Source organism: Mirounga leonina, unplaced genomic scaffold (assembly GCF_011800145.1).
Source record: "Mirounga leonina isolate KUSES-001 unplaced genomic scaffold, KU_Mleo_1.0 Mir_174, whole genome shotgun sequence".
In the NCBI taxonomy this organism is placed as follows: Eukaryota; Metazoa; Chordata; class Mammalia; order Carnivora; family Phocidae; genus Mirounga; species Mirounga leonina.
This window is the reverse complement of record NW_023270451.1, coordinates 22,210,439-22,231,821: the sequence shown is the minus strand read 5'-3', so window position 1 is coordinate 22,231,821 and position 21,383 is coordinate 22,210,439. Positions and strand designations below refer to the sequence as shown.

Genomic DNA, 21,383 nt, shown 5'->3' with positions numbered 1-21,383 from the left:
GTACTTGGAAGTTTTTGATTTATAACTATACTATTCTCTACTTATAAGGCTGCAGTCTAGGAGGCAGAGCAATGAATCATTACAATTGTCTATCTGGGAAATGTCAAAAGATTAAGGGCAGAAGAAGAGAGAAAAAGAAAGAACACACATTTCTGTCTGAGAATTACTCCACAATTAATGGGAAGATATCACTAGCACATAAATCCAGTGCTAAAGAAATAATAATTAAATTTTTAAGATCTTCAAGTAAGACTACTAATAAACCATAGTGCTTGAACTTCCTGGGTAGAAAGGCAGATTATCCTCTGATGCTCTGATAACTAAATCATTCCTTATTTAACTATCACAGTGACCTCTCCCTATGCACGAAGAGTTTGGAAAAGTAAATTTAAGCTGAAGAAGTAGATCAGAAATTTGACCCAATCATTAATGGATCCAGATTTTTAAAAAAAGGACACATACAGTTTAATTGATACTTTGCCAATACAAAAATAAGCATCCACAGAATGTTTATTTACTGTTTAAATTACTCCATATATTTATATACCATGAACAGAAAATATACTTTATCCCACACACAATAAGAGCAAACAAGTGCAATCTTTCAAACATTAAACGTTATAATCAAATCTGTACAACAGATAAATAAATTTATACCTCTAACAGTTAGCTTGTAACAAAACAAAATGAAAAACATATATTGCCCAAAGTCACCGGTTTACTTAAAATTCTACTTATGGTTATACATCTCAGTCATAACAACTTGAATCTTTACTACACTGCACCAGTTAGATTGATAAATATATTTTTTTTAAAATAGGGGGAGTAATAGGAAATACCAAAATGAGTATAAAGAGCTTTCCAAACATTGGAAAAAATAGAAATTAATTAGTTGGAGGAAAACATTAAATGGATCCACAGGGTAACTGGTATCACACTGGTATAGCTTAGGGAAAGGAAACATATGAATGGATTGGAAAGAAAACTTGGCCTTTTTACAGGAAGAAGCAACGACAACATCAACAGTGACAAAACCCTGTCATGGAGCCTAGCACGACTCTGTGAGACAAAATGTACAAGGATTTAGGTATGTATACCTGAAAGCCACAGCTAGGAAGAAAACCCTTGTCAGGAAACAGGTAACATCAGAACGTGAACACATATAAATTAAAGGCATACTGTTTATCGTTCCACATCATTGCACATATGGTAAGAGAACAATACTGCAGTATTGTATTGAGTAAGAAAGTTTTCGGTGAAGTAGGAAGTTCCATGATGAATACAGGTATAGACAATCTTATTACCACAAATTTAGTAAAGATCAAAACACTCAGTGGTGCCACTAAGCTAATTAAATTATGTTTTTACTGGAAAGGTAATTATTTCCCTGCCTTCATGTTAACTTAAAATCATTTATAAACGGAAATATAGATCCAGTAGAAAAGACGTTTCACATGCAATCCTATACAATGCACTCTGCTTCAACTGTTCTTCAGGATTTCACATTGGAGACGTACATTTCCAATATATACAACCACACATGTTCCACAGACGCCACTGAGCTGTCCTCTTGCCACACGGGTTTTTAATTTACATATACATTTATATCTCCAGATAGATGCTTTTCTCCTCTAGGCAGACACAAAATTAGCCTGAAGAATTTAAGTTTCTTAGGATTTTAGGAACCTAATGTCTTGACTTCTCTTGAATCGACGATAAGATGAGGAGTCCACAGAAAAATGCAGCTATACATGCCAGCCTTTTCAAGAGAGAGGAGTTATCTTTAGGAATAATAATCTGTGCAAGATCATTAGTGATCTGAGAAATTTCGTGCGCCACACAGACAAATATGAAAGTGCTGACGATGATGTTGAGCATGGGGTTTCCAGGTATGAGTACCAAGACGCCTCTGGTGTCGGCGGCCAGCCATATGTGGTATTGGCAGATAAAGAGCTGGAAGGAGAGGAAAGTTAGATACGTACAGACGGTCAACGACTACAGCACAGTTTTGCCTAATTTAAACATTTCCTAGCATACTTATGTTAGAAGGCTTTTTCCAAACCATTTACTTATGTTTCACTCTTGGTCCTGAAAAGTCAACTGCAGTCTACTCTTCAGAACTCCTACTTGTTGAAGCGCTGTTTCAAAGTCCCCAAGAAATCAAACAGAACCTTACAACTTTAAAAAACATTTTTTTTTTTTTTTTTTTGCATGACACAGAAGACAGCTGACAGAAGGATTTCCGGACTCTGGTCTTTAGACCAGAGTATTACTAGGGGTGTGTGCACATATGTGCACACTGCATATTTATATATATTTGTGATTATACTTCTGTATGTGGATATATGAACAGGACGTGGTATGGGCATTAAGATGTCCTCAAGTTTGCTCTGCATGGCCAGACAAATGTTTTCAACTCCATTTGCATATTCCTAAAGTATATTTCAACTTCCATGTGAGTATACATATTAGATGAAACCACTACAACTTTCAGTGGTGGTTACAAATGTGGTTCTTTCATCACATTTGTTCAAAATATCAGAGAGCAGAAAAATGCTTAAGCTACCTCTCAAATATGAGACTATAAAATTTTGATATTTTTACTAGAAATACCAAATTATAAATTCATTCATTAAAGTTAATAAAAACACTCATGCTCCAAATATTAAGGGGATAGCAAAATAAACATTCTTTTATCTACTGAATGACTTGATAAGTCATACAAAAAAAAAGAACATGTATTAAAGAACTCAAAGAAAAATTTATTTTCCCTATTTTAAGGACAACTTAATAATAAATCTTATACTCTAAAATATGTCTTTATGATTATAATATGAATTCTACTGTTTTAATATGTTCTACTTTGAATAATAGAGCTCAGAATATTCAGAATGTTTTTCAAAACCTACTTTAAGGTTTTAAATAAGTCATATTCAGTATTGCATACAAAATGTAATAAGGTTAGAAAATTTCCCCAAATTTCCTATCATAAGGGTGAATTTTATTCACATAAGTATCGGTAAACTAAATTCCAGGAATATTTAATTATGGAGATGAAGAACAAATAAAAATCCCTTCAGCTTGACTTCATTTATATCTATTTATAAATTTCATTTATATCTATTTAACTTTTCTCTTTTCTGATCTAAGCAATTTAGTGCTTACAAGCTGAAGACAATATAAAGAATATTTGAAAGTCATCTAGGTCTAGTCATTAAATAAGTAGATTAAAAATATACTACTTTGTTGCTGTTGAAAGTTCTGAGTTTCCTCTCTGTATTTCCATAAATAACATAGTTTTGATTTAAAAAAATGTATTTTGGATTTATAGACATACACACACGCATATAACACTTGGCTGTGTAAGTAGAACAAAATATTAATGTACCAACCTCTAATGAAATTTTTCCAAACCAAGCAAAAAATGAGCTATAAACTGATCGGGCATATCCAGGGATATTCCTTATTAGGATGAAGGCTAAAATCTAAGGAAAAACCACAAAGACAAAATAAATAACCTGTTTATTAAAAGCATTTGCTTTCCTTCAAGTGATAACTTTATTATCTCTGTTCTTGAATTTGATACATACACAATGGTTTTTGTCAACAGAGAAAGTTTTAGCAAGTTATTTCTGTTCTAGACTCTGTCCAAGTTAGATTTCTCAACATGTGGTCTGTATACTGTGTATCAGTGCAGATTTTAGGTAGCACGTGGCTGAACAATTTTATGTGTATTTGAAAAATTATAAATCCACCTCCGTGTAGAAAGAAATGATATCATAGTTTGTGTAGCCAAACTCAAAAACCCCCATGATACAATTTGGCTTCTTCCATAAAGTATCTGCCTGATTGCCAGCAACATACCCCGTCCTGCAGTCCTCCATAGCCCCCTTTCACTAACACCCATGTAAATATGAGAAATGGCATGACTTTTAAGATGTCCTCATGTTTGCTCTATATGGCCAGGCAAATGACGTCTTGAACTGCATTCACATGTCATATATTTTCCCCTTTTGATCTCTTCTCCCTAAAGACAACCTCCAGCTTTTGGGCGCCTGACCTTCACCATTCTCCCCCATCCTTTTGTACCAGGTGGAACAATCTTGAATTTTCTAAACCTCTAATTCAGTGTCACATTCAGTAGCTAGTTTATCTAGCAAAGAACTCTGTTTAGAATCTATTCTTATAAAAAAGCAAGAAATTGTAAAGAAAAAAACTGTTTTCACTTTCACAAATACCTTTCAAAAATCTTCTCATAAAAAGACTGAAAAATCTATTCACACTTCAGAGAAAAACCCTATATTCAGTGTTGATCACTCTGGGCATCTGGTCAAAGGCTTTAGGAAGAGGCCTCTGGGATGCATACAGGATGAGCAAATAGGAGATTTGTGGATCACTCTATCACTTATGGAAAAAGGAACCAAAGTGAACTACTCAGGTACCATTAAGTTGAGTGATCTTCATGGGTAGTGGCGTCAAAGGGACTCAAGTTTGAATCTAACCTTTGCCTTGTATTAGTTCCGGGATTGAAGGTAAGGCACTTTACTCCCTTAGGTCTGTTTCCTCATCCATATGAATAGGGGTAAGATTTACTTTGAAGGTTGATGTGAACATTAGATGGGAAAACATATATAAGGTACTTATCATAACATGCATTGTGAGCCATTTAAAGAAACCCATTAGGTAATTAATAGCACAGGTGGTATACATAAATGGTAAAAATCATAAAGGTGAGACCTAAATAAAGCCCTTAAACATGAAACCCTTTAATGAGTTATTATAATTAAAGTATTGCACAAACTGTAAAATGCTAGAAAGAATGACACAGATAAACACAAATCACTAGTCTGAGCATCAGAAAATCTAGGAGTAGCCCTAAGCAAATCACTTTCCTTCTTTCTAACTTTAATCTACCCTTTCTCAACGTGTACTTATTTCTTTAGCATATTCCAGTCTGTGTTTCGTCATATACTTCGTAAATGATGTGATTAGGGGAACAGAAAAATCAAAGAAATGATAGCCATGGAGAAGACAACTGGGGTCTAGGGAGTCATCTTTATTAGCTTGGTAAAGAAATAATAATAACACTTAAAATTTGTTCAGCATTTGTAACTTGCTGGGTACTATGCTAGCACTTAATATACATTATTTATGGTTAATCATCTGTATGCTGTTCTACAGCAAGCCTTTCTGGAAATTTCTATCCAGACTGATGGGCAAAATAAAAGGTCAGGATTTGGGGCACCTGGGTGGCTCAGTTGGTTAAGCGACTGCCTTCAGCTCAGGTCATGATCCTGGAGTCCTGGGATCGAGTCCCGCATCAGGCTCCCTGCTCAGTGGAGAGTCTGCTTCTCCCTCTGGCCCTCCCCCCTCTTATGCTCTCACTCTCTATCTCATTGTCTCTCTCAAATAAATAAATAAAATCTTTAAAAAAAATAAATAAAAGGTGAGGATTCAAGGATTGATCTATAAGAGTGAAATAGATAAAAGGGATTAAGAGTACACTTATCTTGATGAGCACTGAGAAATGTATGTAATTGCTGAATTACTATATTGTACACCTGAGACTAATATAACACTGTTAACTGTACTTGAATTTAAAAAAAAAAAGGACTGATCCATAAGCCTTTTGCAGGGTCAGGCTGAGAAAATACTTTCTAACAGAACACTAGGAATCTTGTACATGTTAAACTCTTAAGAAGCCTCCTCAGATAAGTATGCTAAGGACATATAAACATATATAAATTTTTAATAATCACATCCATACCCACACCCCCACACCTACATCACCTGTTGGCATCTGAGAATAAGAGTGAAACATGATAAGGAAGTAAAATTTGGGGCTCCCTGAATGGTCTGAGTTTTACAACAGGGGACTAGCGCCCTTGGAAAGAAGTAGCTGCCAATAAAATTGGTACTTGCTTCAATTTGTGCTCCCCGTCCATTCTTGCATTCTGTAAAGGAGGAGCTGAGGCCCTCGCTGAAAAAGTACTAGGGAGATAGGTGTGCGCAGAGGGTAGTGACTGGAAAGTTGATGGGGCTCAGGAGGGTAGTGACTGGAAAGGTGATGGGGCTCAGGAGGGCTTGTGTGTTCTTCTGTGTAGCCGCTCTTTCCCTTAGTTCCCTTTATATCCTTCTGTACGGGTGCACTGTGAACGGTGACACCTCCTTTCCATCAGGAGTAACAGAAATGATATCACATACGATATGCAAAGAGTTACTGGTAAGCACTATCACTGTCTATAGAAGTCCTGAAAATGCTACATGAATACAGTATAAGGTTTACAATTTCATTATTGATTGTATTTGAAGAGTCTGTCACATGCTCAGTTTTATTGACTCTAGAGAGGTTCAAGGGGAATAAAATAGTTCCTGCAGTGAAGAGAACTTAAGACCTAAGAGAAGATCCTCTAGAAATCATCCTTGCTCCTCTTTGCTGCACTGCTCATTTTTTAGGTCTCAGTTTAGATACTGCTTTTTCCAGGAACCCTGCTCTGATACCAAGGTGGGTTGGGAAGAAGTCCCATGTTACCAAAGCGCCCGGTACCTAACTATCATCACACCATCACAATGTCCCATAATGACCTGCAACCAGAGGTATCTCTGCAAAACATCAGTCTGATTTGAGTTGCTCCTTACCTCTGCCCGCCTCCCAGTCACAACCACATACTTCTCTAGACTCTGGCTCTCCGAGCTGTAGCCCGCATGGCCTTCTTCAAATTCCCTGAATGTAAATATGCTCCCTTCCCCCACAGGGCCTGAGTTCTTGCTGTCTGCCTTTATCCCTCCATTCTCAATTTAATTTTCCCAGGGAAATAATTTCTGACCCCTCACCATGCCTTGCTTCAACTCCAACTAGGTCAGATTCCTTTATTAGATTCTCTTGTAGCATCATATACTACTATTTATAATTACACGGTGATTCTATGATTACTACCTGTAATAGAAGAATGGAGGCTCTGGGAGGGCAGGACCTAGGTCTGATGTGGTTACCACTGTATCCTCCCAGCCTAGTATCTAGTGCATAGTAGGTATCAAATATTGTTAAATGAATAAAAAGTGTTCAATGAATGAATGTTCACTGGTTCATAGCTCTATTAGACTGTAAATTCCACGAGGGCAGGAGCTGTATGCATCTTAACACTGAGCTTCTTACACACGTATATACGTGTACATACAGCGCGGGACTTAACACATTAATAGTTATGATTAAATAAAGAAATATGAGTAAATGAAGACAAAGCAAATATGAGGAGAACCAACATTTTCTAAGTGCCTACTAAAGTGACCAATACCAATCATTTCCATACATTTAATGTAGCAATCCTTTAAAAGAGATTTTAATGTCCCTGTATAGTAAAGGAAGGTAGCACTTAGGAAGATTAAGTCATATACCTGCATTTTATAGTTTGATCTCAAATCTCACTGCCTCTAAAGACTGTATTCTTATCAAGAATTAAGAAAAAAAAATTTTCTAAATCAAGACAATTACCTGTACCACAGACACAGATGGGTGGAGTTCATTGCACTCTGCTTTGTTTTTACAACTGCTGGCCCAGATGGAATAGGTCTAAACCAAAAAAATATAGGGATCAGTTCATGAAACCAGTTATGCCTTAACGAGGCAGCTTTCTCAGCATCTTTACACGGTTTTCTTTGTTTATTACATTATACTCCATGATGCTATTTAAAAAGCTTCAGTAAAAATGCCCACACATTTGGTCATCACTTGTTTTGGTTTGCTCAACTGCTCAAAGAAAAGAAAGCAGAGAAAGAGGAGCATAGGTCTGTGCTCTTCCAGAAATAGTGATCATGAGGCAGTGATGGTTCTTCCTGTCAAACACCTTACATTATATTTTTCCCAAAATTTATTACAACTTTAAAAATTTGTTTCACTGAATCCTCAGTTATTCTTCATATTTAACTTACACATACATATTCTCTTAGCATTTATGTTCAATTAGAAAAATACAGAGCAAAGGATTTTAAAAGTAAAGTTTTATATATTAAAAATAATTGATTAAATTCCTATTTCTTAAAGTTAACTTCCTGTATCATTTAGGACTTCAAAAAATTATAAGATTACATTTTGAAACTTACCAAGAAAGAAACTACTGAAATAAACAATAGAAAATTTGAAATTTTGTTTGAAAAAAGAGGTTCACCCTTTCCCTCAGAAAGTACTTGACGCTTCTGTAAAGCCAGATAGATGAAAGCAAACAACATTCCATGAAAGACTACCTGAAAAATAAGAAGAGAAAATTTGTTTTAAATGGCAACTTTTCAGTAAATAGCATGAATATTTGGTAAATGAGGACACTATGTACAAAAGTAAGTAGGTTAAAAGCTGAAAGGTTGTAAGTTTCTATGAGGGACTTAAACTTCAAGAAATGACATAAAGTCAACGATTGTTAGAAACTCTCTGCAATAGGACAGCAAACAGCTCTTGCAACAAAATGAGATAAGCTGGTTCATTCTGAGCAGTCTCAGCAGCAAGTGAAGAAACAAAGATAATTTCAAAATAATGATAAAAACACAAGAAACAAGTGTTGGGAAGAAAAAAGAGAAAAAGGAACCCTTGTGCGCTGTTGGTGGGAAAGCAGATGGTGCAGCTGCAGTGGAAAATAGTATGGAGTTTCCTCAAAAAATTAAAAGTAGAACTTTCATCCAGTAATTCCACTACTGGTATTTATCCAGAGAACAAAGACACTAATTCAAAAAGATATATGCACCCCAATGTTTATAGCGGCATTATCTACAATAGCCAAATTATGGAACTAGTCCAAGTGTCCATCCACTGACAAATGGATAAAGAAGTGGTATATATATACACGATGGAGTATCGCTCAGCCACAAAAAGAATGCATTTGCAACAACATGGATGGATCCAGAGGGTATAATGCTAAGTGAAATTAAGTCAATCAGAAAAGACAGATACCATATGACTTCAGTCATATGTGTAATTTAAGAAACAAATGAACAAAGACAAAAGGAGATAAACCAAAAAACAGACTCTTAACTACAGAGCACAAACTGGTGGTTACCAGAGGGGAGGTAGGTGGGGGAATGGGTGAAACAGGTGAAGGCAATTAAGAGTACAGTTATAATGACGAGCACGGAGTATTGCATAAAATTGTTGAATCACTATATTGCACACCTGAAACTGATATAACACTACATGTCAACTCTACTGGAATTAAAATGAAAAAAAGAACAACAACAAAAATAATAAATAAAACTATTATGGAGATGTATGATAAAATTTAAATGCTAAACCAAAATAAAACACATTCTATATTGATACTTTCAATCAAATAAATCAACACTAATACCACCAAGATCATGCTTTTAAGAAGGAGCATATGCAACACAAGAATGGAAAAAAAATATGGTGGGCCAGAAAGCACATAAAGCTTTTTTTTTTTTTTTAAGATTTATTTATTTTTTAGAGCGAGTGCATATGTGCATGCGCATGGGGGGGGGGGGGCAGAGGGAGAGAATCTCCAAGCAGTCTCCCTGCTGAGCGTGGAGCCCTCCCATGACCCTGAGATCACAACCTGAGCCAAAAACCAAGAGTCAAACGCTTAACTGACTGAGCCACCCAGGCACCCCAAAGCTTATTTTTTTAAAAACAAGGACTTAAAGTGAACTATCATATCATAGTACACTGCTCTAATGACAAAGTTGAGAATTTAAAATTATTTGCTATCAAGCCTTTAGCAAAGCTTTTTATTCATATGTGGTTTTGAAATACCCTGTAGTACACTGGCAAGTACAGAGTTATTAGATACCGGGAATGGCACAGAACCGGCATTAAGAAAACATTTGTGGAATGAAAAAAAGGATGGAAGAAAAAGGGGAAAGAAAGGAGAGAGGTAATTAGTATTTATTCATTGTCCATTATTTTCCAAATGCTGTGCTAGATGTTTTACATTTTCTTGGCAAGGTGAATCTTAACTTTCCTTCACGATTACATTCACGGAATCACCCTCAACACCACTCTCTCTTCTTTGCACACTCCTATCACAAAATCCACACTACATAATTCAGCACCTAATTATAAGTAGTAATCTTGGGTTTTAAACTCGATTGTAAGGCTTAGAAGCCTGGTGGTATGTCTTCTTTCTCTACTATATTCCTTCCTCACAAAACCAACATCTAGAGCATATATCAGGGCTCAATAAATATTGTGTTGAATGGCTGAAGCATATACATGAGGGATCATTTTTTTTAAAGTTTATTTATTTAAGTAATTTCTACGCCGGACGCGGGGCTCTAACTCACAACCCAGAGATCACTCCACCAACTGAGCCAGGCAGGCACCCCTATGAGGGATCATTTATAAGTCAAAATTAGGACTCAAACAAAGGCCCCTTTATAGACAACATTTTTACAGTATTTTCCTGTTGATATAAATACCCATGCATACCCTTTCTCTGCTATAAAAAAAGGTGGAGCAGGGCTGCTTTAATTTACCAAGTCAACACGTTTCCTTATTCTAAAACTAAAAAAAAAAAATTATAATTTTTCCAAATAATTTTTTAAGTATAATTTGAAATGGCAAAATATCACAAGATAAATACATACGTAACGGTCTAACCTCCATCTGAACCACCATTCATATACATTCCCTTTCAGTTCAAAACACTTGGACAGTGGCCAAAGAGAAAAGATCTTCTCAAATGCACCCTATGAAAAGGAATCCAGAACACAAATTAAGATGGTATGAGTCAATACTTGTTTTCTAATTCTATTATAAATTATAGTTTTCTAAAGTTAGGATTATCTAAGAGTCATTCACAATTTAAAAATTCTCTTTCATCTGAAATTCATTTGAAAAGAAATTTATTTTACTAAAGACTAACAAAGATGACTTAAAACTTTTTGTTAACTTACTTTCACTGCACATGAAAGACTATTGAGACTGCAAAATTTTAAAAAAAAAGGCAAGCTAGTAACTGGAAAATTCTTCCATTTAAGGTTTTTAATCTAGTATACAAAACAGCTAATATTTACAGATCAAAACACCAAAATACAAAAAAACTTTAAGATCTCAATATCCTAAAGAATGATAGTTAAGGTTAGTTTTTCTTTCTCTAAATGTTCTTAATAATCTATAATTAACCATTTGAGTTAAAAGAATGCTCTGAATTAGTCACCTTACTTAATCAACCATACCCAAATGCTGTTACTAGCCTTTGAAACAAAGTTTACAGTTTTACTGTGGTCAAGTTAGTGAATGGTACCCTCTTATTAATCGGACAAGCCTGGAAAATCTGGGAATCAAGGGGCAGAAGTCTTGGGTGCATTCCTGCACATTAATGAAGTCTTTCAAAGAAGAGAACAAAAACCTCAATTTCCAGACTAAAGAATGGCAACAAACTCTATTAAGGAAAGCTCCATTATGGACCTAATGCCACAGCATAAAAAATGTAACATAACAATTTTTAAAAAGGCTATTAAAAAACAAACAAAAAATGAAAACAGAATTGTATTTTAGGTCATGCTGAATCTTTAGGTTAGAAGAAGTTTATTATTTTAATGAAATGCAATATTCTCCGTTTAATCATTTAAGAATTTAAAATACTTACAGCTTATTAAATAGAGGTTCTATCAAAATCTATGCCTCAGAAAATAGAGGATGATTCTTACCAAGAGTTGCAATATAAAGTACTTACAGATCATACATATGATATGTATATGAAATACAGAAATACAATATTGATACAAAACAGAGAAATATATAGTATCTATTAGAGATACATGGTCTTAGAGATCATATATATGTGACACATTTATCATTAAAAATATTATTTCTGATTAAAAATTTGTTTCTTATGTGATCAATGGGCGAGTATTTAGTGAGCACCCATTTTGTGCAAGACACTGGGCTAACCAGGCCAAGTATTTTTTTTTTCCAGTGCACTGATCCAAAGCTGGGGAAACCTTCTTAGTCTCTTTATTGAACCCCTGGTTCACCTTCCCTTCTCTCCCTCAGATGCACTGTGGAGCGTCTGGAATTTTAATGAGTAAATGTCAAGCAGCTGTTGCAGTTACCTGGCTATTTCTTTATACATTTGCTATCGTTTCCTGCTTACTTTATAAATCTCCTGTAAAAAACCTTGGAGTTCAGGCAGAAATAAAAATGCTTTATTTCTAAATATGAAAATAAAGTATGAAAGCCTACAAAACAAACAAACAAACAAAAACCAGCTTATAAGATCACACACACACTATGCTTACGTGGCATTTGCACCTGACACAGCTAAGTCCAAGACAGGGAATGTTGGAGATGGGAGCAAACTGCAGAATATGTCACAACTATAGGTATTCAAATTAAAATATTTTGTTATAAATATCATGCTGCCCAAATAATCTGTCTGCCTGATGGATTGACCAGCAGGTAGCAGTTTCCCACCTTGCTAAAGTAGCTGAGAAAACCTCAATCATCATAATAGGGGGAGATAAAACGGTAGAGATAAGAAAATGACCAAAAATTTTATTAAATTAATAATTGGCGCTTTTATTAGACACTCATACTACATATATACAAACTCATGTGCTCCTAAGTTGGCTTTGCTAACTGCCAAAATTTTACTCTATGCAGTTATGGAAAAATCAAGGAACACTCTGATGCAATGAATAATGCACAAACCAAGTTGCGAATTCTGTCAAGAGAATTTTGATCTCCACTTAGAGTAGTGTCTTATAAGAGGCATTCAATAAACGTCTGATTGATCAAAGTAAAATGGATTTTGAACAATTGCCAGAGGAAGAGCTTTAAATTGCTCTTACAACAAAAACAGTGGTAACAAAAGTAGATAGGTCTCAAAAGAACTACACTGAGTAGTCAACTACAAAGTGACACTTTTATTACAGTCATTAAAAAATGAAGCTAAAAAAAAGCTCTGACTCTTCTCACATACTTTAATAGACTTGAACTTTAAAATAACATAGAACAAAATATAAACTGAAAAGACTGTACAAACCTGAGAATATGCCAAAAAACATATACATAACAGCAAGAAGGCTAGTTTCAACAGTAAGCCAAAATGCCAGAAACAATTTCCTAAGAGAGAAAATATTTAATTTACTAAAAGGTATAAATTTACATTAGAAAACATATTAATAGTCTCTGCTTAACATAGTAACACCCTGCATAGTTCTTAAAATAATTGAAGGCTGCCCACAGGATACATAAAATATATGTAAGTGGTATTAATTATAAGAAGGGCAAAAAGGAGTAGAGCATCCTCGCTAGGAAAGAGGCCACAACCTATGCCTGATACCCTCCGTATCTCCTGTTCATCCACTATAAATATATCTGAAAATACCTCCTTGGATTCAACTATACCTATTTATTATTCAAAGGCACAACAAAATTTGGAACAGTATGTTCAATATAGTTCTAACATTCATGTTGAATATAGCTTAGGTAATACTGCTGAAACATTAGAGTTCCAAGGAGAGAGCTTAAGAACTCCCTAATGGATCAGGGTTTAACCTTAAGATGTATTTTAACATACGCATATTTTAAGTTATGTGCTCATGGTTTATATATATTGATTTCATTTGTTAATACGCTAGGTTTGTGTCGAGGGATTAAGCTACAGAGGCTGTTCAAAGACATTCATGGGCCTGATGAAAGGCTGGAATTCGACTCTTACCTGAAAAAGTTATTTGACATTATAATGGGAGTCAGTGGAAGATATTTCTGATATATGGTATGTGGTTGAAAGAGTTAAGTTAAACATTATCAAAAACAACAACTTTTAATTTTTCCAAAAGAGGGAAGCTTTTATTTCAATGATATGATCTTGAGGGAAAGGAGCATTAAGATAAATAAGCATGGCCTCACTCTGAACATTATCAGTAATGGGATGTGTGGAGTTTGAAGGTGACGACCTTCCGGGCACTTAGGCTTCCTTGTATGTACAACAGGTTGAGAGTAACTGTGCTAAGGGTTGTCTAGAAGATAAATTATATTAGTGCTCTTTAAACCTGGCTAACACAAAAAGCCTTTTTGCAAATGAATGCTTATCCAAAATTCTCAATATAGGTAAAAAATCAAAGCAGAGCTGCAAAAGACTGGAGAAGGATGCAGGGGCCCAGAGCCCTATTTGGCTTGCTCTTCTCTCTTCTAGTGCTCTTCACTCTGGCTCTATACAAGACAGTTTGAAAACTGTTGCATTAGCTGATATGTAAAATGACTTCGAAAAATTTAGATAAAAAAAAAAGAACACACACATACAATATACATGCAAACTACTAATCTGCCCTGTTATATAATCACTTGAATTAGTTCGCTGTAACATTTTAGAAACATAGTTTAAGAACAAAGTTTCAAATGTCAAAACTAGACATAAATTTGAACTATGTCTCAATAAAAAAATAGCCTTTAACAAATAAAAAGAAATTTAGTACATTAAAAGAATGTATTTATTAACAGTAAGAGAATATATTTACCGTTTGCTTTTTTTTGGATGATTTGTGGCCATAGGGCTAAAGTAACATATATGACCATGAACCATACGGTGACCAAGGGGACAAAATAATAGAATTGGTAAGGCCGATCCATTACTATACATAACACCACTACCAGGAAATTGAGACGAAATAAGACCTATTAAAAAGGAGAAGAGAATGGTTTTCATTCCAGGTTTGCATGAAGAGCAAAGACATTCTCTCTGACAGAGTATAAACATTTATTTAAGACTAAAGTAATAACTGTACAAGTATATTTTACTAATCCTTAAAATTATATTTGTTCTACAATCACTGTAAGGAGTTGAATATAAAATATTTATGCATCATTATATTAACTAAATCCAAGCAAATCACCAGCCTGAGCTGTCCTCTGGCTACAACTGCCATCTTGTTAAATGTAGGGGAAGAATCATAAGCCTCCTTCCTAGGGCTACAGTTTATAAGCAGAGATTAGATTACCTCAACAAAAGGGTGTCCATTTCATCTCTGTTTGATGTTGATTTACCCCATTTAGGATTAAATTGAGAGTTGTCATAGATACAAAATAATATTACTCAAATTAAAAAGTGTCTTTGGGACCCATGTAACAGTCATTTCAGACAGTGTGATGTCATTCAAAGAACACAGAATTTGAGCAGATTGATATTAGAGTTTTACCACTTACTATGTGACCGTAGGCAAATCATTTAACCTCTCTGAGCCTCAGTGTCCTTTCTGTAAACATGAAAATCACAACTCCAGGTTGTAATGAGGGGAAATAAAATAATATTCAGAAAGTGCCCAGCACAAGGTAGAAACTTAAGAAATATTAATCCTCTTCTTAAAGAAAACATAACACAGTATAATAATCCCAGGTAACTGTACATTTCTACAAAACTGAACTGAATTAGCAATGCTGTCCCTTGTGTACTGGCGCTTTTATTAGACACTCATCTAAATTACATTTTCCCTTCCCTCAGTAATAAATTATTTATCTCGAATTATTAACCACAGAACACAGAAATAACACAACTTTAAAGTGTAATTTCATAAATTCAAATTATCTGTGTCCTTATAACGACCATATTTATATTTTTCACACCAAAAGGAAAGAAAAAGAAAAGAACTGAATACATTCCTACCTGACAGACTCTATGAATTCCAAAGTCTCCTTTGATCCAAAAGTATGAGAAATGCCCGTACCCCGTCTGAAATAGGTATGCAGCAACCAGAACCCGGATGTGCATGTACACAGGCAAAAACTGTTGGCAAAAATAAACAGGTAAAATATGTTGGCACTAACTATACTTTGAATTATCATAACCAATACATTGAATCAAGACAATGGATCATTGTTACTTGGCATGAGCTCAATGAAAAGATTTATTTTTAAAACATAGGCAACATAGCAAGAGTTAAAAAAAAAATGTGGACTTTGGAATCAGATCTCATTCAAATTCTGGTTCTGCCACTTACTAGCTACGTGACTTTAAGTGAGTTTTCTAAACCGCAAAACAAGAAGGTTCTTATGAGGAATGCAGGAGTTAATAAAGGTGAAACACTTTGTACATTTTCTCCACTTGGAATTAAATATATGATATCCATAATTACTAATCACCAGATAGGCTGAATATAAGTTAACTGTAGATTTCACATTTTCCCAATGAGAAGATAAAAAAAACAAAACAAAAATCCCACAAATTTTGGCCCCCTCAACTACACAGACTTTAGATTTGTAAATTGTCATATAACTACTTATAATATATAATTATTTAGCAACAAATATATATTAAAAAACATATGCAACCATAATTTAGAAATCCTATTTCCCTCCCACTCTTAATTTATAAAACAATTTTATTCTACACTCCCACATCAATGTTTCATGACCAAGACCCTTAGAATCATTTACGATGGTTTTTCAGAGCATCCTAGCTTCATTTCTAAGTTAAATGAAATGTAACACATTTCTGATCTATATTTTATGGGAATCACTGGAAATATCATCTCATTTGTAAGTCCTAATTCTCATAACCCTAGAACACTGTCATTCACCCTGTTGAATCAGCCATTGGTCCTTTATGTGTATATTCATGATCTCCACAACACAAGTAGTACTCTGTTTTTTAAAATGATCTTTAAAAGCCTTATTCAGTGACATCCAACCCTTGCAATTATAAGACTATTTTTTCAGGGGTAATTACTAAATCTATGTAAAAATTTTTTGGCTTCTATTTTATAGACTCATCTGATCACCTCTGTAATTATCCAGCATTGACACTGCTTATGGCCACTTCAGGTTAATGTGTCTTTCCCAAGTGATACTTTTGTAGGAAAAAATAATTAAGTAGACACCCTAAATAGATTTTATAAGTCCTTGAATGTATGCATCTTTTGTATATATCCTTGAATGCACCCTTGAACACATCTTTCTCTTTTCTGAGAAGGCAAAAACCCCCGAATTTATAATAGGTCATAAATTCTTCAATACCGCCTCCATTCTAGCCAAACTGTTAAGATTCTCTGTTTTCCATACTTGTCCTTCTTGTGCTTCCCTGTCACCTTTCCTTTGTTTATCTGTTTATTCTACCCTGGAATGTTCTTCCTGTGACCATATTTTGCTTATTCAAATCCTATTCTTCTTTAGAGCCCTGTTCAAAATTTCCTATTTTTACTCAGATCAAAGTCATTTTTCCTTCCTTGGCATTCTTAAAGCACTCACAATCTATATGTCAAAAATAGTTTTTATTTATTGCCCTTCATCATCAGTTCTTTTTAAATGTCTTATCTCATCATTAAATCAGAAATTTTCAATGAAGGTGTAACATACTAGAAACAGTGATGATGAAGGTAGCAAATGTCATCTTAACCTCAGGATTTGTCTATTCTAAGCCTGTTACCTTATTCTTGAAAGCACTCTAAAATATTCCCTTCAAGTATCTAAACATTTTTTTTTTTTAAGAGGGTGGGGAAGGGTGGAGCAGAGGGAGAAGGAGAGAAAGAATCTTCAGCAGGCTCCACGACCCAGGGCGGAGTCCTACACGAGGCTTGATCTCACAACTCTGAGATCATAACCTGAGCTGAAATCAAGAGTTGGATGCTTAACCAACTGGGTGGTTGGGTGGCACCTGGGTGGCACCCCCTTGAACACTTTTTAATAGCAGAAAACATACCAATTCCCAAGGCAATCCATTCCATTTTCAGATGATCATTTTCTACCATAAAGTTCCTTTTCAAGAAAGGTTGAAATCTGTGTAAAAGCTTCCAACTTCAGCTCTCTAGGACAGTGCTATGCAATCAAGATAAAATGCGAGCCATACAGTACTTTTTTAACATGGCTACCAGAATATTTAAAAAGCTAAAAGAATCAAGTGAAACTAATTTTAACAGATACAATGCATTTAACTAAATATATTTAAAATACTATCATTTCAACATGTAATAAGCATGTAGTGAGATATTTTATATTTTTTAAACCAAGTTTTTTAACTCATTATGCATTTATCACGATGAGTCATACTTCACTGGTATGTCTGTCATGTTCACAGAACGCCTCAATTCCAACCAGCCCTACTTCAAGGGCTCAATAGCCACATGTAGCTGGTGGCTTCCACAATGGAGAGTCTAGCTCCAGAGCCATTTGTACCACACTTAGCCACTCTTTTATCTGACTGTTCTACAAGTATCTGAAAACAGCGGTCCAACCTAGGCTAACTTCCCAGTTACTTCAACCACTGTCCATAAAACATGCTTTGAAATCCCTTCAAGACTGGGGCTGGGCCTACAGAGTTGAGACTTGGTTGTTACATGTAAATAGTAAATACTATTCATTTAAATTAAATTAAACACCATCACAATAATCTGCCAAGTGCCTGCCAATGTCGGATTATTACAAATTTCATGTAATACTTCTCCCAAGTTTTTATTTTAACATATTTTAAGTCCACAAACAATGAATCATGGAACACTTCATCTAAAACTAATGATGTAATGTATGGGGATTAACATAAGAATAAAAAAAATAAACAAACAAACAAACAAACATTTTAAGTCAACAGGAAAATTGAAAGAATAGTACAATGGACACCCACATACCATGCTGACCCATTTTAAAGAATGTTGTACACGACATCATCCCTAAATATTTTAGCAAGTATCTTCTAAGAAGAAAGAATAGTTTCTTACATGACTATATTATCATTATCATACCCAAGATTTAATATGAATATAACAGTATCTATTGTACAATCTGTATTCAAATATCCCTGATTGTCCCAGCAGCATCCTTTATGGTTTAAAAAAAATTTTTTTTAGCAATCTTGAGTCAAGGATCACACATTGCACTTGGTTGTCATTCCTCTTTATTCTCCTTTAATTCAAATTATTTTTCTTTTTATCTTTCATGAGTCAAGTATTACAACAAAATTTTAGTATTAAAATATATTTTGATTTCCAACTACATTATAATTAATAGCTAGGCTAGCTTCCGATTCTGTTCTTTTTCTAGTCCCACAAATTTTTCCTCAAGATCTTTTATTCAGATTCTTTCATGAAAGTTACTTACAAATTCCCGAAGGAAAAAAACCCACAGTGGAACACAAAATCATCTACTGTATAAACCTAACTTGCTGTACTCTCCATATTAAATTCACAGTATTTTATCCATATTTCCTATAAATTATGTTTTAAAGGAATGTTTATACCAACAACTGCAATCTGCCAGACCATCTGGATTATCTTAATAATTCTCTGTAATTTTTTATGGTTTCTATTTTAGTATAAAAACAAGGCACAACTAAAGTTTGACATATTTTACTCAAAATAAAAAACATTAGGTAATTAAAATAACCGTGGCACTTAAAAAGAATTTTTAATGAGGGTAATCCCTCAAATATCCAAGAATCAAGTTCCAAGATACGTTATAACCCATGCTAATAATGCTTTGCCAATGTAGATACAGGTAATTTGTAACCACAAAATCCTATTACATAAAAGAACAGGAATATGTTAATTAATCATAACAAATGGTCTGTTAATGAAAAATATGTCCTTCCAGAACAGGGATTTTTAAAAATTGTAATTTAGGATATATTGGGATGTAGTCTAAGATATATTAGAATTAGAATGCTGGCTTGGCAAATGATTATAATAGAATGCCAAATTGCCTTCATCTTTTTATGATCCAAATTCTTTCTGGAATCACTGAATTGAGGAACTTAATCTGCCATTAATTCTTTCTATCTGATTTTTTTAATAGGAGTATCACCCTTTAATATGTCAGCAATTAATTATGTCTCTAAGTGGCATTTTCTTAAAACAAAGCCTTTTTTCCCCTCTCAAATTAATCCAATCTTTATTCATATGTCAGAGATATTTCTAGGATTCAATATTCATCTCTACCTACTTTTTAGAGAATCTGACAAATATATCCTCCAAATTCTGAACTGGGCTTATAAACTAAATTTTACTATCCTCATCTGTCCTTGCCTTGGATTTCTTCTACTGTCTGGGATCTTCTGTAACCACCTGAACACACTAGGTCCCCCTCACCTGCAGTGTCACGGGAATTTCACTGCTGCCACAAATATACTTGTCAGAGCCATACAATTTCAGTATAAATTATACTTCATGCTTTTACCTTCTGCCCTTCAAACAAACCATCCATAAAATCACTGCCAGTTTTTGAAAATAATGAAAAGACTCAATGAAGAATAATATTATTTTCAAATTGTTAGAGACACCTGTTAGAGAAAAAAACCTCAGTATTATTTACCTTCCTAACTGCTGCTATGGAAATTTCAAAATATTTCTGTCTGGACAACACTCCCCCTCTTATCTCAATTTATCATTGATTCAAATACTATTTACAGATGTGTGCTTTATGTAAGCAACAAAAAAGTTTGGTAGTTCCAAAATTATGAATGAGTTTCTCAAATTTTTAAAACATGTTTTATAGAAATTAGTTTGTATCTTCACTATAAAACTTGTGTGAGAAGTGGTTATTAGATACCTGGATTCACCCTCAAAAGCTCATTTTAACTGCAATATAGCTAGAATGTTACAACTCGGAATACATTTTTTCCTACCCCTGACAAATCCAGAGTATTCCGAGACTATGAGAATCCTGTCTTTTAAGACACCTAGGGAGAAGGAAAAAAATGATTTTGTTCAGGTACAGAAGGCACTAGGTGAGCACAGAAAGGGTCCTCCAGCTCATGGAGGAGGTAATACTTAGGAAGTAGGGCACAAAAATGGTACAATGGTAGTCCCTTAGTACCTGAGTTCTTTGAATACTGGGGCAAAAGAATTCTAAGGTTTTTAAATTTTAAAGGGGTAAAAACAGTTGGCCAAACTTCCTAAAATACAAGTAAGGGCAGAATATAAATATAATCGTCTAACTTGATTTCTTTTGATAGGAACTTGCCTATTTGAAATCCTTTGCATCTACACAGTTTCTTCCTAAGTTTAAATTAGCTGTCCAACAGGGTGGCATGAAATAATACCCTTAGGTTATCGGCTACTTCTACTAATTAAAATTAAGGCCAAGTATTACAAATAAATTATTGCCTTGAAACTATACCTTCTCAAAGAGTTGGGTGGTAGAAGAATGGGAAGGTATAATGATTGGGTGGGAAATAAAACAGGTTTCTAAAAGTGGAGAATATAAAACACAAAAGAGGTGATGCCCTGAAAGAAACAGTATAGTCCCACCATTTCCTATGTCTTCTGAACGTAAATTCAAAATACTTACTGTACTTGCTCCAGAGATATGATAAATCAGAATCACAAGCTGCATCCAGCCTTTCCATTCATCTGTTTGTTCTCTATTTAACACTTTAGTCTGTGGAAAAGAACCAAAGTCTGTTTTAAAATTCACTATGAAGCTATTATTAAGTAAATTTTTTTTATAGGATATA

At 34.4% G+C, this 21,383-nt stretch overlaps 1 protein-coding gene across 1 annotated transcript in view; it reads right to left on the bottom strand.

Annotated features, from left to right (window-relative positions):
• Nucleotides 1–447: 447 nt before the first annotated feature.
• The window catches only part of CASD1 (CAS1 domain containing 1), a 49,803-nt gene continuing 28,867 nt past the window's right edge, over nucleotides 448–21,383 (bottom strand). Inside the window, exons 10-18 of the mRNA XM_035020591.1 lie at nucleotides 21,218–21,307; nucleotides 15,609–15,728; nucleotides 14,467–14,623; nucleotides 12,990–13,069; nucleotides 10,588–10,689; nucleotides 8,101–8,241; nucleotides 7,493–7,570; nucleotides 3,393–3,485; nucleotides 448–1,953 (exon numbers count right to left, since the gene is read on the bottom strand). Of these exons, the coding sequence (XP_034876482.1) occupies nucleotides 1,687–1,953; nucleotides 3,393–3,485; nucleotides 7,493–7,570; nucleotides 8,101–8,241; nucleotides 10,588–10,689; nucleotides 12,990–13,069; nucleotides 14,467–14,623; nucleotides 15,609–15,728; nucleotides 21,218–21,307 (1,128 nt within the window). The 3' untranslated portion in view covers nucleotides 448–1,686. The remainder of the gene's footprint in view (nucleotides 1,954–3,392; nucleotides 3,486–7,492; nucleotides 7,571–8,100; nucleotides 8,242–10,587; nucleotides 10,690–12,989; nucleotides 13,070–14,466; nucleotides 14,624–15,608; nucleotides 15,729–21,217; nucleotides 21,308–21,383) is intronic.